Raw genomic sequence first — 14724 nt, forward strand, 5'->3', positions numbered from 1 at the left:
GGTCGGTGCAAAGGTCATCGAACTACCAGCTGCGAGTCGTGCTGACCTATGAGCTACTGCGGACGCAAAGAGGCGTGTCCTTCCGCCGCCCCGCCCTCGTCAGCACACGCTGCACCTGCGCATGCTTGAAGCGACTCCACTTCCGCTGATCCTCCAGCTGCTCGTGGATATCGGTGGCGCTGGGATAGTGAATCATCTGCAACCAAAAGCCATCAGCACCAATCTTTAGTCGATGCTGTGCCATATAAACTGAACTGGAATTTTTGGTTTGTGTGTTTGTGTGTTTGTGCGTGTTTACCGCTTGCTCGTCACAACGGCTTTTACCTCGTGATCCGTCACAAACCCACCTACCCGTAACCCTCCGCCAAAGAACAAAAGCCTACCATGTCGTTGACGATTCGCAGGACCCGGATGTTAGCCTCCTGTAAGAAGAGCTTCTTGGAGATGAAGATGACCTCCGCCCCCTCGCTGACCACGCTGACCCTGGGGCACTTGCGCCTCACCAGCGTTTCCAGACCCTGTCGATGACGTAACGCCGACATCAAAGTCAACAATTAGTGCGAGGAGTGAGTTGCTTAGCAACAACGTGGTTTGGAGATTATTACTTGGATTCTTCTTTTCGTTTACATGCCCTCACCTCCCTACTTCGCCAATAAACAAATAAATGCAAGACTTACAAATACGTCGCCTGCACCGAGCTCTGCGATCTGTGCGTAGCCATCAGTGTCCAGGCGCAGGAAATCAAGCCGCTTGACCTGGTGCACAGGACAGACATCTACAGGTACACACAGGTGTGTAAATACCGAGACATGTCAACCGTGGCTCACGAATGTTAAACCAATGGTATACTCCACTTCAATGACAGAAAGCGGAAATACTGGTTGTTTCAGCTATCTCCTCGATTACCAGTTATTTTTTGTTGTTGTTGTTGTTTGTTGTTGTTGTTGTTATTATTATTATTAACGGACCGCAATGTTTAAAAACCTGCTGACGTGTGTTTATAAGATATGTTTTTTCAGTTGTAACATTCAAGTCCTGCTGTCTTTACAGCGACATTCTGTCGAAAAATGTTTTCATGTACAGCCGTGCGACTGTATGGTTTTCATTCATCTTAACCGAACACACGTTGTCAAACATAAACATGTGCGGGTCATTAAAGTATTATGGGATGTATGCCACGAAGTAACCGGGTTTTGGGGGTCTTTTGTCATTCAGGTGGAAATGTGATGCAATTTCGAGATGTGACCGGTTTGAGGGCGAATATAACTCATCCTTGCATGCCTTACTGTTTTACTAGTTCCCTGTACAAACTGTGGTCACTGGTGGCACAATTGATTATTCCCGATGCATATTATGATATATATATAACTGCGTGTGAACACCTTGGATATGATGTGATCCTGACTTTTATACTCACATTGTGTCCTGACATTCTCCCTGTGACAAAAACAAAATTTATTTAATTTTACTTTCGCGAAATACACCCGAGCTTTGGTTATATCATATTTTAAATTTTTTCCTCTGGCATAAATTATAACTACCTGTTGTAATTAAGAACACATTCCTGAAACACATTTTCTTAATTTTTTTCCAAACACACAATAAAAGATTGTCATTTATCAGCCCATTTTTTTGTTTATTTCCCCTGTTATCTATGGTTTCTATGACAGTATTGTCTATATCCGTGTTGTGACTACCGTAAGCAATAAAGTCTGAGAGTGTTTTTTTGCTTTACCTCGTCTGATGCCGCCAGGTCCACTGCGACTTGTTCTCATGACAGGACCCTTCAGGTGTTCACCCCAGAAGGAGTGAGTGAACTGTAGTGCAGGGTCACCTGCGGTCGTCTGCACACAGAAAGAGAGGAGGACAAAAAAAAAAAATGCTTAGGAACGTTAATCTGAGAAAGCAGTGATCTGCTAGCCATAGTAAGAATACGTATACATAAATATTTGTCCAAATGTGACAAGCACCGAAAACCCAACTATAGCGGCATCTAAGGGTAGGGGTGGGTGGGTATGAGTGAGTCGCAGTTCCTTCATTCCTACCTGCCAAAAGACAGGTGACTTACCCACTTGTGACGCCATTCCTGCTGCAGTCTGTCGTAAAGGTTGGTTAGAGTCCGGCTCTTCTTCAGTGGAGGCCGTGGAGGTGGTGCAGGTGCCTCTTTCACGCGCACGCCCAGATCTCGGGTGGCCTGTGCGGGAAATGTCAGAAACATCCATGAACTTCTTGTGCACGTAGCGACACCTGTATTAAAACTGTTCGCTAGTTCTGCCACCTTTTGTAACTTTTTTTTTTTAATGTTTACCATATAAATGCTCTATATTCCATTAGCTGTTCAATTTATAACTACTGCCCTTCTGTATCACACCTGTTGTACATAATTCTATAAGCTGAAAATTTTGTCACATAAAAAAAAAAAAAAAAAAAAAAAATTAACCGTACCTGGTTGGCGGTCTCAAGGCTGTGTCTGTTCAGAACTTCTTCCAGTAAATCCATTTCCACCCCATCACGGGCCGCCCTGGTTTCAGGGTGAGTTCCTGACGAGACAACAGGTATCTGGGTATTAAATTACACGTGTTTCTGCGTGTAGCTGTCAATGATGGGAGTGGAACCTACGTGTGTAGGTTCGATTGTTGAATGATGTTTACACGAAAGGCGGCGGAACCTGGGGGTCGATCGATCGTCATTTGTATCGAGGTCATCGATCACGAGGTGTAACGGTCAGGTTTTTTCATGTTACTTCAAGTTAGCGTCTTTTTATTGATATTGTCCAATAAAGCGGGCTATTCAGATGCTAAATTTATAAAGTACGAGTCAATTTGCTACAAGCGAACCAAAAACAGTTGACAGATTGTTAAAATCTTAATAGTTAATGGTAGGAAGACTAAAACGTGTTTTAGTTATTCTCAAGGTAGCAGGTGACCAATCACAGCTGTGATGGCCGAGTGGTTAAGGCGATGGACTTGAAATCCATTGGGATCTTCCCGCGCAGGTTCGAATCCTGCTCGCAGCGATTCTGTTTTGTTTTTCCTTCTCTCTTTAGCGAAACACACCATCACTCGACAGAGAATAAAAATTAAATTATTACAGTAATTAAAATTCATTACTACGCTGATTACCTGGTCGGCACGTGGAAGAGCGGGATTGCCGTTGTCATCGCCGCGTAGAGCGGGAACGCCTTTTGGGCCTCTCGCGAGGCGGCCTCCATCTGTGTTTTGACGATGTCGCAGCTGTTGTAGCTGCTGATTAGTCGACACTTGCCCTGTGACACACACTTCCCACATTTTACAGTGTTTACAGTCTCAGCGAGACACACACTGCCGACAACTGTGGACAGACACTGACAAGTGACATTCAAAATCACTCCCATTCACTTTCCTGTCCCTCGTCTGCTGTCCATACTGCATTATCACATGAAGAACACATTTTATACTTCAACTTACAGATTTGACGAACAGGATGTAGGCACACTCTTGGCCGTTTCTGACGATGACCGTTCCAGCCCTGAGAAGAAAATTAAGCAGACTGTGGATAAAGATGATGTACAGGACGAAGTGGTGAAACAATCACTGAGAAGACATTATCATGATTTGAAAATAATTTCATTCTATATTTGTACTGAGATTTTTTCAGAATTCACGATAACACAGCTTTATAATTCTGTATTTCTTGGGGGGGGGGGTTCATTTTGTTAGTTTTATAATTACCCTCCAATATACTTCGTTTTCTCTCTCTCTCTTTCTCTGAGTGTGTGTTTTCATAATTCTTATTTTTATATATTTCTCCATTGTGTCTAAATGTGAAACACCAGAAATGCTTGTTGACCTTAGTAATGACAGAGTTGTTTTTAGAGAAATATTTTTTAAAGGAGTAAGAAGATTGGAAATTATAAATATTTAGAAGTAATTATAGATGATAATGTTAGAAAGCGCATGTAGAGAACGCCATTAACAAAGGGTGTAGCCGTCTAGAAAACTGAAATGTTTGAATGTGCGCTGAGAACTTCTGCAAATATATTACACTTCTGTTATGTGTAAATAATGTAATACCAGAATTTTGGTCTAGTGGGCTGTGGAGGGAGCATTGCAAAGCAGGACAGGCTCAAACTGAGCAATAACATTAAAAAAGCAGGAGGGGTGGTTGGGAGAGGGCAGGATGATATAGAGACGATGTAGGACAACCTTCTGATCCACCAGCTGATTGAGAAAGAGAGAGACTGTAAGTCAGTAAGTGTTAATGATTACAAACAGAGAACTACAAGTATATGTAAATATTTTATGTTTTTTCATAACCTGTAATGATATTTTCTTACTTTACCGTCGGCAGACACAACAGTTTCTGAAAGGATTAATACAAAATATTTTCAAATTTGTCTTTTTCGAAAAATAAGTTAGCTGCGTGTGTACGATACTCACGGACAGAACTGGAAGAAGAATCCATCAGGGTTGTCATAAAAAACTTCGCAAGGGAAATTTTCAAACAGCAACTGCTTCCTAAAATTTTTTAAAATAAAAAAGACAAACAGCGTCTAATATGATCCGTAAAACCAAAATATTAAAATATTCACGAAGGGCTAATATTCACCAAATTTTTGTAATTGCTACATAATTAATGGCATGAAATAAGTGGCACCTGTCTTAAAGATACTTGCACAAAGATACCTGTACACGAGGCTGGTACAAAGATGCTGGGTAGTAATACGGGTACAGTTACCGACACAAAACAGACTCCCTGTCATGTATAGTGTGGAGACCTAAATACTGAGTTCATTCTGAACACTTCATTACTCACACAAACATAATGAAAAAGTAAGCATATTGTAAAGACTTACTGGCAGAAGAGAATATTCTGGTCTCTTTGCTTCAAGAGTTGAGACCGAACGATCTGATCGAAGTCCTGCCAATTAGAAAGCATGTCAAATGGCATTTAATTGCTCGATGTCATGAGACACTGCTAAATAGAAAGCTTGAAGAGTTAATTTACTTCTTTAGAACAAAATCACCTGCTGATACCTGATTCTGAGCAGTACCAGTGCACCTGCAGGGCTGAGAAACTGATCGTCGCTTTATTTTAACAAAGACGAGTGAGGCAAAGCACGAGAAGCACCACAACGACTGATTGAAGAACTTCGTTAAAAATACAAGAAAAGATGTTTTAACAGCCCTCGAATGGCGCTGAGGATGTTTCATCAATCACACATCAAACATTTCGAGAGGCGAAGGGACGCCTTCTCTCTCGGTCGTTCATCAAGTAGTAAACTCTGAACTCGCTACATACGAACGCATGCTTCGTCGCACGTGCACAAGAATTCCTGACCCCTGACCTCTTTGGATATCGACGCCAGCTCTGTTTGTGTTTTGCAGATAATGGTCGCCGTTCTTGTCGTCTGCTCTAGCAAGGCCAGCTCCTGTACCATACACGCAAACACATGCATCATCATCATCATAGTCGTCGTCATCATCATCATCGTCATCGTCGTCGTCGTCACTGCTGTTGTATCCGAATCACACAGTACGAACCCACTTAAAATTCTCATCCCTCCTTTACAACCATTCTGTCTTTCTCTTTCACTCACTCACTCAGTTTGTATGACCTATGCCCTCGCACACACCCCATGATTTACATATGTAAACATGCATTATATTTATATTTATGTTTACATGTATATTTATACACATCCTAAACACTTTGAGCAGCAGACTGTCACTCACCCCGAAGCAGTCCCCCTGCTTGAGATCGGACACTGTACGGATGAAGGTCTGTCCAGTGACAGGGTGTGTATCCTGGATGTTGACCATCAATGATCCTGTCAGCAGCAGGTAGAAGGCCGTTGGTCGATGGCCTTGACGCAGTAGCAGACGGCGGGCCTCGTACCTGTGAACAATGATCGCACGTGCAAGGTGCAAAGCAGGTCAATCATCTGTGACAATGTATGTAGTATCTGTGAACAAGCACATCCGCGTTTGATCTAGTAAACATCACAGCAAATCCCTGTTAAGTAAATAAACATGATAATAATATAAATAATCCTAAATGAACTGACTCGAGCGCTCAAAGGGTGAAGTTACTGACTTTGAAAACAACAACAAAAGAAACAGCCATGTAAAAGACTGGTGTCTGAAAATAAACGGAGCAGTTGTGCGGGGGTGTAGAGGTGAGCGAGAAGTACGGAGGTGAGCGAATTCAGAAAGCTATGAGCGAGTTTATTTACCGTTGTTAATAGAAGTTACAAAGAAAAAGGCATAAAGAGCAAAACAAAAATCAATCGCTGCGAGCAGGATTCGAACCTGCGCGGGAATATCCCATTGGATTTCGAGTCCAACGCCTTAACCACTCGGCCATCACAGCGTTGCTACAAAAGCCACAATTTTTATTATATAAAAGAAAGTTCCTGCTTCTTTTTTCTTCGGTCTGTTCTGTAGAATATGCATGAATGTACTGCTCCTTCTAATCGTCTCAGTTGGGGTTTTTTTCTTTATTTTTATCTTTGAGGTTAACCTTGAGCTACAGGTCAAGGACGTGATAATCTGCGATTTTTTTTTCTCTTTTTGAGACATGTATATATATACGAGAGAGAGAGAAAAAGGAAGAAAAGGAATAGAGACTATAATTGGTGCATATTTTAAAAAGTAGGAGTGTAAAAATAAGAAAGTAATCTACTCAAAACAAATATTTAAAACTTGCTAAGACAACAAAAGGCTTTCTCTGAACACAAACATCTAATCGTCTGCTCACAGTTCATACTGCAGACAGCGGCACAGCTGAATCTGGATGTGAACAGGAAAGTCGCTGAAGCCTCGGTGAACTCTTATGATCGCCATGATCTGAAAACAGTTTGTGAAAAACCTGGCGAAAACATCATTTCCACACTTTTTCCCTACATCTTCCAAATAAAGAAAGAAAAAGTCAAAAATGAAATAAAACAAAAGAAACTAACAGACAGGAGTACTCTCTGTTCTTTAGTTTTCTTTCTTTTTGCTCTTGTCCTGTAAAATATCTTATCCTTTTCGACAACGACTGTGACAACGACAAAGAACAGGGCCGATATCTGAGGACGATGATGAAAATTAAAAAGTAGAAGATACAAAGGCGGTGCAAATTGTACTGTTAACAAAACACACTTTACAACACACAGTGAGATCACTTGATTCACCCTTGCGTGGAAAACAGTATCAGAACATAACACAGGGGAAGAGATGATTGTTGTTGTTGTTGTTGTTTTAAAATAAACGAATCAGACGAAGCCATACTTTCTTGATGTGAGTGGATGTTCTGAGACTTGGATGCACTGCCAGCAACTTCTGGAGTTTCGGACCGCCATTCAGCTGTTACAGAGACAGGCAAAGCTCGTTTAGTTAAGCTTTTAGCTCTTTCGAAATATTTTTTTACTTCGTTAATTTAGAACTATTTGATACACGACAAACAAAGCAACACTGACATACACATAACAGTGTCTTCCGATGTGCAGAAATGCTCACAGTATATCCTCAGTCGCTTTGTAATTAACAAAGACAGGTTCAACTAGATATAGTTTATATATAAAAATAGTGTCTTAAAAAAAAAAAAAAAAGACTCGATGGTGCCAGGAAGAAATGGCCGGAAATATGCTTTTATCCACATAACAAAACAATTTCAATCAATTAAGCGTAAGAATAAAATTAAACATACCAACTTATAACTTATGTAATAAATTATTTCTAAAGTGGGTTTTTAATAAGGTCCCTCTGTTATCAATAATGCTGAATGAAGAAACAAAAGCAGGCAACACTTAAATACAAGTTTCAACCAATAAAAAAAAACAACAACAAACAAACAAACAAAAAACAAGAAAACCACACACACTGAATCTGACTCAAACGCCTCCGGGACTAGTTTATTCCTTGCTACTCCTAGAGGAGCACAGGGCCGCACCCCCGGGGACTACAGGGGCTAACTGAGGATGCACGTGATGTTTTAGCCTAGTAAGCTGGAGCTACACTAGGAGGACAATGTCGAGGCTGTTTGTGGCGAATAGTGAAAGGCGCGGGATACCCCGGCCCTGTGCTCGAGCAAGGCAACCAGAAACCCCGGGTGTAGTGCCTGTACTGACTGGCTGCGCTTTCGTGAAACTCTGAGGGTTAAACGCCAGATCATCTTTTATTCGTTGCTGGAAATGGAGGTACATCTCTACGGAGGACCAACTGTCGGAGTCGTGGCGATCTACAAACCTGCCAACCGAAGATCGTGACAAGTTAAATAATATTGCCATTACCACAAAGATTACAAAAATTAAAGATAGAACAGCAGAGCAAATGTCACCGAGAGCTCCCTCCGTTACTTTCATTCAACAGGTTAATAGTGGGGGGGGTGGGGGGTGGCTGGAAAAATCTGAAATCTTTTACACCCAGTCCCCATGATTTAACACAGAATGACAGTGTGTTATAATTAACTTGTGCTTCTATAGATCGCGTCGTAACTTTTCTCATTTAAGAAGTCAAGTACTTTTAGCTATATGCCTTTTTTATATATATATCCATTTCCTGTTTCCATTTGATTTTATTGGACGAAAGAAAGAAAAAAAAGGATCGCTGCGAGCAGGATTCGAACCTGCGCGGGAAGAACCCATTGGATTTCAAGTCCAACGCCTTAACCACTCGGCCATCACAGCAGTTGACAACTTCTTGTCTTTAAGGCTATTTAATACAAGAGGCTTTGTGCCGCGGCTCTCTTACCTTTTCAGTAAATTGCAGATTTTCACGATTAGTTTCACCAGTCCTGCCGTCCGCTTAAACCTCTCAAAACTCTGCTCACACGAATAAAAATAAAACACTTTACACCAGGGGTGGGCAACTTCTCCGGTCGGCGGGCCGGATATAGTGAAGTGGGAGATTCTGATCAATACCTTAATCGCGTATTTATCTACATAAATAAATCGACCTACAAAGTAGACCAACTTTCTTTCCTGTCAAGAAAATCATAGTATACTGGCCATTTTCTGCCATGGTAGGTATGACATGGCAGACGTTTCGGTAGGTGATTTCGTTTTAAAGCCTCGTACAAAGATGACACGTGCAGTGCCATCGATGAGTGCTTTCATCCGATGTGAAATGAAGGTACCCGCCTCAGTTTGATGTCACAATTGCTTCAATGCGCGAACCCAGTTCTTCTCGAAAAAACTGACTTTTCAAACTTCTGTCTAAGTTGTGGACAGACATCAGCGAGCATGCACTTGTGGACTGTGCTTGGCAATGTTGTATGCGAGAAAGCTATGAAGCAGCGGGCTACTTTGTTTTATACATTCTGTCCAGTTTTGTTGCTCTTGTTTGCCGTTCCGCTGCTGATAAAGTCATAGTACTGCCATATGCCTGCCATAGCATGTGTCGTCGCATAATGGCTGCTAACATTGTACTCTTATCATCACGGACACTTTCACTGGCACTTCTAAAGAAAAAAGAATCAAGGGACCAAAAAATGTCCGCCCGGTGAGATTGCGTCTCTGCGTCACCTGCTTTATGTACGTATGATACAAGGGCCGAAAACAAGTGAGTGATGATCGAATGATAACGTGGAATTTCTTTCTTCTCAACGTCAATGTCTTTTTATGCAAAACCCTGGCAGAACAAGTGAAGGCATATATCACTGAAATATAGCCACCTTACTGAAGATACTCCAACAAGTATCAGGGGAAGGTGAAATCCTGTCTGAGGGCGTTAAAAAAGATTTAAATTACCACAGCACTTGATTATGCCAATGATTTCGTTTTCTTTCTTCTTCTTAATCTTCTTCTTCTTCCACCAACCTACCCTAGCTTATGGATTATGGGGTTGTGGAAAGACTTGTCAATTTATTTGACAAATGCATGTTTGCATAAAGGTTATAAGGAAAAACATTGCTTTAGACACTTCTTCGATATGCGATCTGTTGACACGATAAAAAGTCGATAAAAAGACATTATTTCACGCTCATTTTGTGTGTGTGAGAGAGAGAGAAAGGGGGGGGGAGTGAAAGAAAGAGAAAAGGAGAGAAAGGTACAGAAGGTGCAGTGTGCCTTGTAATTCCTTTATGCACGTGAATTTCCCCCGAGGATATTTATCACTGACCCCCTACCTCGAGGACATGTTCTGAGGAGGAGGGAAGATAAAGGTGAGAAACGTTTGTCGGCAGCTTTATATACATGTAGCTTCCTTTCACAGGCACCTGTATGAAAAGATCCTCTCCTTCCTCTATCCGTGTTCGTGACTAGTTTGTCTTCCAAACTACAGGTTGGGTAAAAAAAACAAAAAAATTGAGAAGCGAATCTGCGGACTCACTGACCCTTTCTCACGTAACGTGGTTTAGCGGTTTTCAGGCCGTATATCATGTCCTCGCTAACAGCTACCCGCCCAGATCCTCGGCAGGAAGAAGCCACCCACTAATGGATGAGAAAGGAGGGCTGGCACTACATGCACTGTAACTAACTTACGACGTGCATGCGCTGGATTAATGCACTCGTCTTTTCGCTTTTCCTCCACACGGCGCGTTCTAGAGCTACACTTGTTAGTTTTTGTGTTTTGTTGGTTTGTTTTTTGTTTTTTTTTGTTTTTTTGTTTGTTTGTTTTTTTGTTGTTGTTGTCGGTTTTTTATTGTCGGTTTTTTTGTTGGTTTTTTGTTTTGTTTTGGGTTGTTTTTTCCACCTTTGTCAGGGGTGGAGGGGCGGGAATCTGGTCTGCTCGCCAATGTCGACACAGAAAAAATTATTCCCGTGGGTAAGGTTTGGGGGCAGGGGAATTCCATTACTTTGAAAGCATTTCTTTCCGGTCATAAAATCCACCAGAAAAACTTTCGCCTTTTTCAAAAAATAAATTCCGTCCTGTATCTCTCTACAGTCAAATAGGACGATCTAGTGAAAATGCAAAATAGTATCACAAAATGAAGAAAGAGAAAGAACATTTTTAAAGGTTGTTCACCCTTTCTAGCTCTCTCATCTTCTCTCTCTCTCTGACAGCCACACAGCTATGAGTGTTTCAGCGGCGAACTGTTTTCGGCGCCAGGCCCATACACTGTTTGTAACCTCGTGTAAAAATACTTTCTCAATTTGTGGAAAATAAATTAAAAGAGACATTAAAGTATTGAACCGACAATTAAATTTTAAAGACAGGGACATTAAAAATACAAAGAGTAGTTAAACATTAAAGAGCATAAATTTATAAACTAATAAGCACTTATTTTATTAACACTAATAAAATCACATTAAATATCTTAATGGTGCCCTTTCTTTTAGATGCTCAACTGGTGTCATCAAAATTGCATCACAAATTCAGTACACATTGATGAAATTTCGAGATATTCCTGGTAGCCTTAATCTGAACTAAGAAGTCGAACGTAAAACCACCACAAACGTTTGTAAACACACTCGAACTTTAAGGCCAGCTTACTGGAAACTCTCTTGTAACATATATATATATAGTGGCGTGGGAAGATGTTCAGCTTTAGAGGGGCAAACTCCATGCTCCCATATTCACATTCTTGCCTCTTCGGTATCTTTTTTTGAGGGGGTGGCTGCCCCACTTGCCCTTTCCCCTGTACCCCCGGTTCCAAAGACACTGAAAACCACCTACTCACTTCTCCCTCATTCTGTGTGTGTTCTTCTGTATTAAAATAACAGATGTATCAAAGCATATTTAAGAAAGGTAATTTCTTTGATCTCGAGGAATTACATGCTTCTGTATAAATTAACAGAGAAAGCGGATGCTGCTTGTACAAAAAGAATTGTACACAGCAGACGAAAGACATGTCAGCGCTACGCCACTGAGTGCTCGTGGAGTCGGCTGTCCACGTGTTTCTACGGGAGGGGACCTGAACTCCCGTCGCGCTAATTGGGTGCTAACTTCGCAATCAACTTTAATCGTTATGAAATATTAGCAGACTAATATTAGTCATCTAGAGTGGTTAGCATCCAGCTCTTCCATTCTTCATCAGCAAGCCGCACACATCCGCAGCATCTGCACCGCATACAGGGAGGGCAGTCCTTTGATCCTGACCGCCCGTAAAATTCAAGTTCGGGTTTGTCTACACCATGGAGTCACTCAGCAAAACACCAGTGGGTGAGGGCGATATAGATACCAAAGTAATTCACTTTTCAGAGTGAGCGAGTTAACCAGAGATAACAAGAGTTGACTTCTATAGCTGTTATCAACCTGCCGAAAGCCTCTCGTAACGTGTGTGTTAGACTGTGACGTCACTGTAGTGGAAAGCGCTACTCACGGTCTCGGACTGTGTGACGTGTCTCTGGCCAGGCAGTGCAGTTACGAGATCTGTGCCACTCTCCAACTGAAGCAACGAGCGACGGCCTGTGCGGCACCTACCCGTGACGCCGCTGCTGCCGTACGAAGGGAGCAGTAACGCCATCCTTGCATCTGCCAGGTCCCCTCCCGACAGTGGCGGTCGGTGCTGACCATGAAGAGTCCAGGCGAGAGAGGGGGTTGTCTTGCACACGGCCTGGCATCATGCTAGGCTCTGGAAACTCCCTGTCAGACCAAGAGTTTCTTTTCTTAACAGTTCCTTTCCTCCGAGTTGATAGCGTTCGCAGTTGCAAACTTCAAAACTCGAGAAATCCCTCTGGTAATAAACTAGTTTCGCCATAAACATGTTAAAGTTAAAAAAAAAAGTCATCTAATTTTCAATTGAATGATACGATTCTGGTTGGAGCAGGCATTTTTGCAACATACTTGGATTTTCGAAATAGTTTAGACCAAAGGTCAAGAAAATGGACGAATTGAATCGTTTCCCTCAAAAACCTGGCATCTGCAGTGTCAAACTGACAGCCACGTTAATTGTTCCCCCTGATTAATTATAGTTTTCCCGACGATTAGATGAGCAAATGATATATATTGAGGGTGGGGAATATGGGACTTCAAGGGGGTCACTCACTTTTGCAACAGCCGCAGGAAGCTCTCATCATTGCCTCGTGCCAGGAAGGCTCCCAGACGAATCGCAATATCAAGATCGCTGGGGTTTGCTTCTTTGTTTGGTTCCCTGAGGTACGGCAGCTTCAGCGGCGCGTTACCGGCGAGCCGCCGAGTAGCGGCATCAGTCCGTGATGCGGCAGCAGCTGCTGCTGCAGCTGCCTGGGCTTCCTCGGCCGCCTGCCGGACAGCCAGCAGCAGCTGCAGGGTGGACGGCTTTGCGGATGGCTCGGGGACCGCAAGAGCAGGGGAGACGGACATCGTCGAGGACCGGTCCGATGACAGCGCCGACGAAGCGGTCACAGTGTTGAATGTCGAAATGTGACCCTGGGGGGAGTCAGCATTGTCAGTTCTATCTGACATCTTTGCTGTCTGCTCCTCCGTGACGCTAGCAAGCGACCTGGACTCACTCGTAACTGCCGACGAACGTCACAAATAGAGGACACAGGGGACGCTGGATGTCAGTGACGTTAGTACGCCGCCGGGTGCTGGATATAGGGGTTCAGATCCTCTTGTTGCGAGAACAGTGTTGCATGGTCTACCCCAAAATCGCTTTCTACATCACGTGACGGCTCAGAGACAGGCGTGCGGATGTCATACACACCTTTCAGTCAGCCTCGCTTCTTCAAGTAGACCACACTGTCAGAAAACCTTCGGTACATGGCATCAATACTTCCTATCTCCACTACTTATATTGTAAATGTAACCCACGAGTGTAATATCACGACTTTCGAAATGTATGTTTATCTCACTTACAATGTAATGTTTACTGAATGGCTGTAGGATACACACTGTAGCCGTGACAATCGCCGCACCGAACGCAAACTTCAGGTCCAGTGTGCCTCTTGTTGCCGTATGGTGTTGAACAACTCAACTCCTAGCCTCTCTTCTGTTAAAATATTTTCAATGGTTACCTGTAATCTGCTGCTTGCCGCGATTGATAAATGTTACAGCGATAAACCTAAGGTCGACCAGCTGATCCAGCAGGGACAGATCCTTGCCGTCTTGAGTTCTGTCCCTCACGGGTAGCATGTAGTCGAGGACTGTTTATGCTCAAGCGATTAATGTACGGACTGAAGAGATAAATTTACATAAGATTGACTAACTCATGTTGTTATGAGCTGGAGGAAGTGGAATTTATGTGACGTGCCGATAACGTGACACACACACATATACACACGTACCCCACAACCCAGGGGATTCATTCTCACACAAATCTGTTTGCACTTACTAAACACACGCGGTTACCCGACACCTGCACACCCACGACAGTCGCCTCGCCATTTCGGGTGAACAACAGCATAAACTAGCAATGAAGTGAAAACCCTTAACTGGGTAAACATAACTTCATGGCGATTCTGTTGCACGTGAAGCTATATATATTTTTTTAGGGAGGGGAGCCGGGTGGTACGAGTGATAAGTAGGTACCGCAAGGACAAGCCATACTAACGAATGTTTAAAAACAGTTTAATCGGTTGCAACATTCACTGCACGCCCAGCGTTCCTGTCTGAAAAGCTTGACTGTAGTCTTTGAATCCGTTTAACAGATAAACCATTACCGATAATTCTATATGAAATAAAGTTCAGCTCAATGCAGAAGCTGGAAAGTCACACACCTGCTTACATTTATCTGGTCTTAAAAGTGCCATTTTTCTTCTCGTTCTATTAAAAAAAAAAACTTTTCGACGGGTTTATGCTGTATTTATATGTAATACGCAAAAGTTTAATGTTTTAATGAGCGAAATAAACCCCACAAATTATACAAACTTTTTCTTAGCGCAAACACTCGTGCCTCTGC

At 42.6% G+C, this 14724-nt stretch overlaps 2 protein-coding genes and 3 non-coding genes across 5 annotated transcripts; 1 reads left to right on the top strand and 4 right to left on the bottom strand.

Moving 5' to 3' along the window:
• Positions 1-14: 14 nt before the first annotated feature.
• Positions 15-1717, bottom strand: LOC112560046. The gene is made up of 4 exons (XM_025231612.1): positions 1418-1717; positions 678-755; positions 384-518; positions 15-196 (listed from the first exon to the last, which is right to left on the bottom strand). The coding sequence occupies exons 1-4, from the start codon at positions 1430-1432 to the stop codon at positions 47-49; spliced, it is 378 nt and encodes a 125-aa protein (XP_025087397.1). The 5' UTR covers positions 1433-1717; the 3' UTR covers positions 15-46.
• Positions 1718-2068: 351 nt separating this feature from the next.
• Positions 2069-14479, bottom strand: LOC112560045 (cyclic nucleotide-binding domain-containing protein 2-like). Its single transcript, XM_025231611.1, has 14 exons — positions 12892-14479; positions 12226-12488; positions 8715-8785; positions 8093-8210; positions 7254-7328; positions 6739-6827; positions 5715-5877; positions 5327-5410; positions 4835-4899; positions 4419-4496; positions 3447-3507; positions 3123-3265; positions 2446-2540; positions 2069-2194 (listed from the first exon to the last, which is right to left on the bottom strand). Exons 2-13 carry the CDS (start codon positions 12367-12369, stop codon positions 2528-2530), a joined length of 1104 nt encoding a protein of 367 aa, XP_025087396.1. The 5' UTR covers positions 12370-12488; positions 12892-14479; the 3' UTR covers positions 2069-2194; positions 2446-2527.
• Positions 2935-3016, top strand: Trnas-uga. The gene has a single exon. It is a non-coding gene; the product is annotated as a tRNA-Ser (tRNA).
• Positions 6270-6351, bottom strand: Trnas-cga. The gene has a single exon. It is a non-coding gene; the product is annotated as a tRNA-Ser (tRNA).
• On the bottom strand, positions 8569-8650 carry Trnas-uga. Its single transcript has one exon. It is a non-coding gene; the product is annotated as a tRNA-Ser (tRNA).
• Positions 14480-14724: the final 245 nt, after the last annotated feature.

Source organism: Pomacea canaliculata, linkage group LG3, assembly GCF_003073045.1.
Source record: "Pomacea canaliculata isolate SZHN2017 linkage group LG3, ASM307304v1, whole genome shotgun sequence".
In the NCBI taxonomy this organism is placed as follows: domain Eukaryota; kingdom Metazoa; phylum Mollusca; class Gastropoda; order Architaenioglossa; family Ampullariidae; genus Pomacea; species Pomacea canaliculata.

Excerpts from the sequence above, each read along its gene's own strand:
- LOC112560045 (XM_025231611.1), bottom strand. The coding sequence starts at position 12,369 with ATGGCGTTACTGCTCCCTTCGTACGGCAGCAGCGGCGTCACGGGTAGG. Across the intron at positions 8,786-12,225 it reads ACGTCACACAGTCCGAGACC|AGTTTTGAGAGGTTTAAGCG; the intron begins GTGAGTAGCGCT and ends TCGTGTGAGCAG. Across the intron at positions 5,411-5,714 it reads AGCAGGGGGACTGCTTCGGG|GAGCTGGCCTTGCTAGAGCA; the intron begins GTGAGTGACAGT and ends TGTATGGTACAG.
- LOC112560046 (XM_025231612.1), bottom strand. Across the intron at positions 519-677 it reads TCGGTGCAGGCGACGTATTT|GGTCTGGAAACGCTGGTGAG; the intron begins GTAAGTCTTGCA and ends CGTCATCGACAG. Across the intron at positions 197-383 it reads TGCGAATCGTCAACGACATG|ATGATTCACTATCCCAGCGC; the intron begins GTAGGCTTTTGT and ends TTTTGGTTGCAG.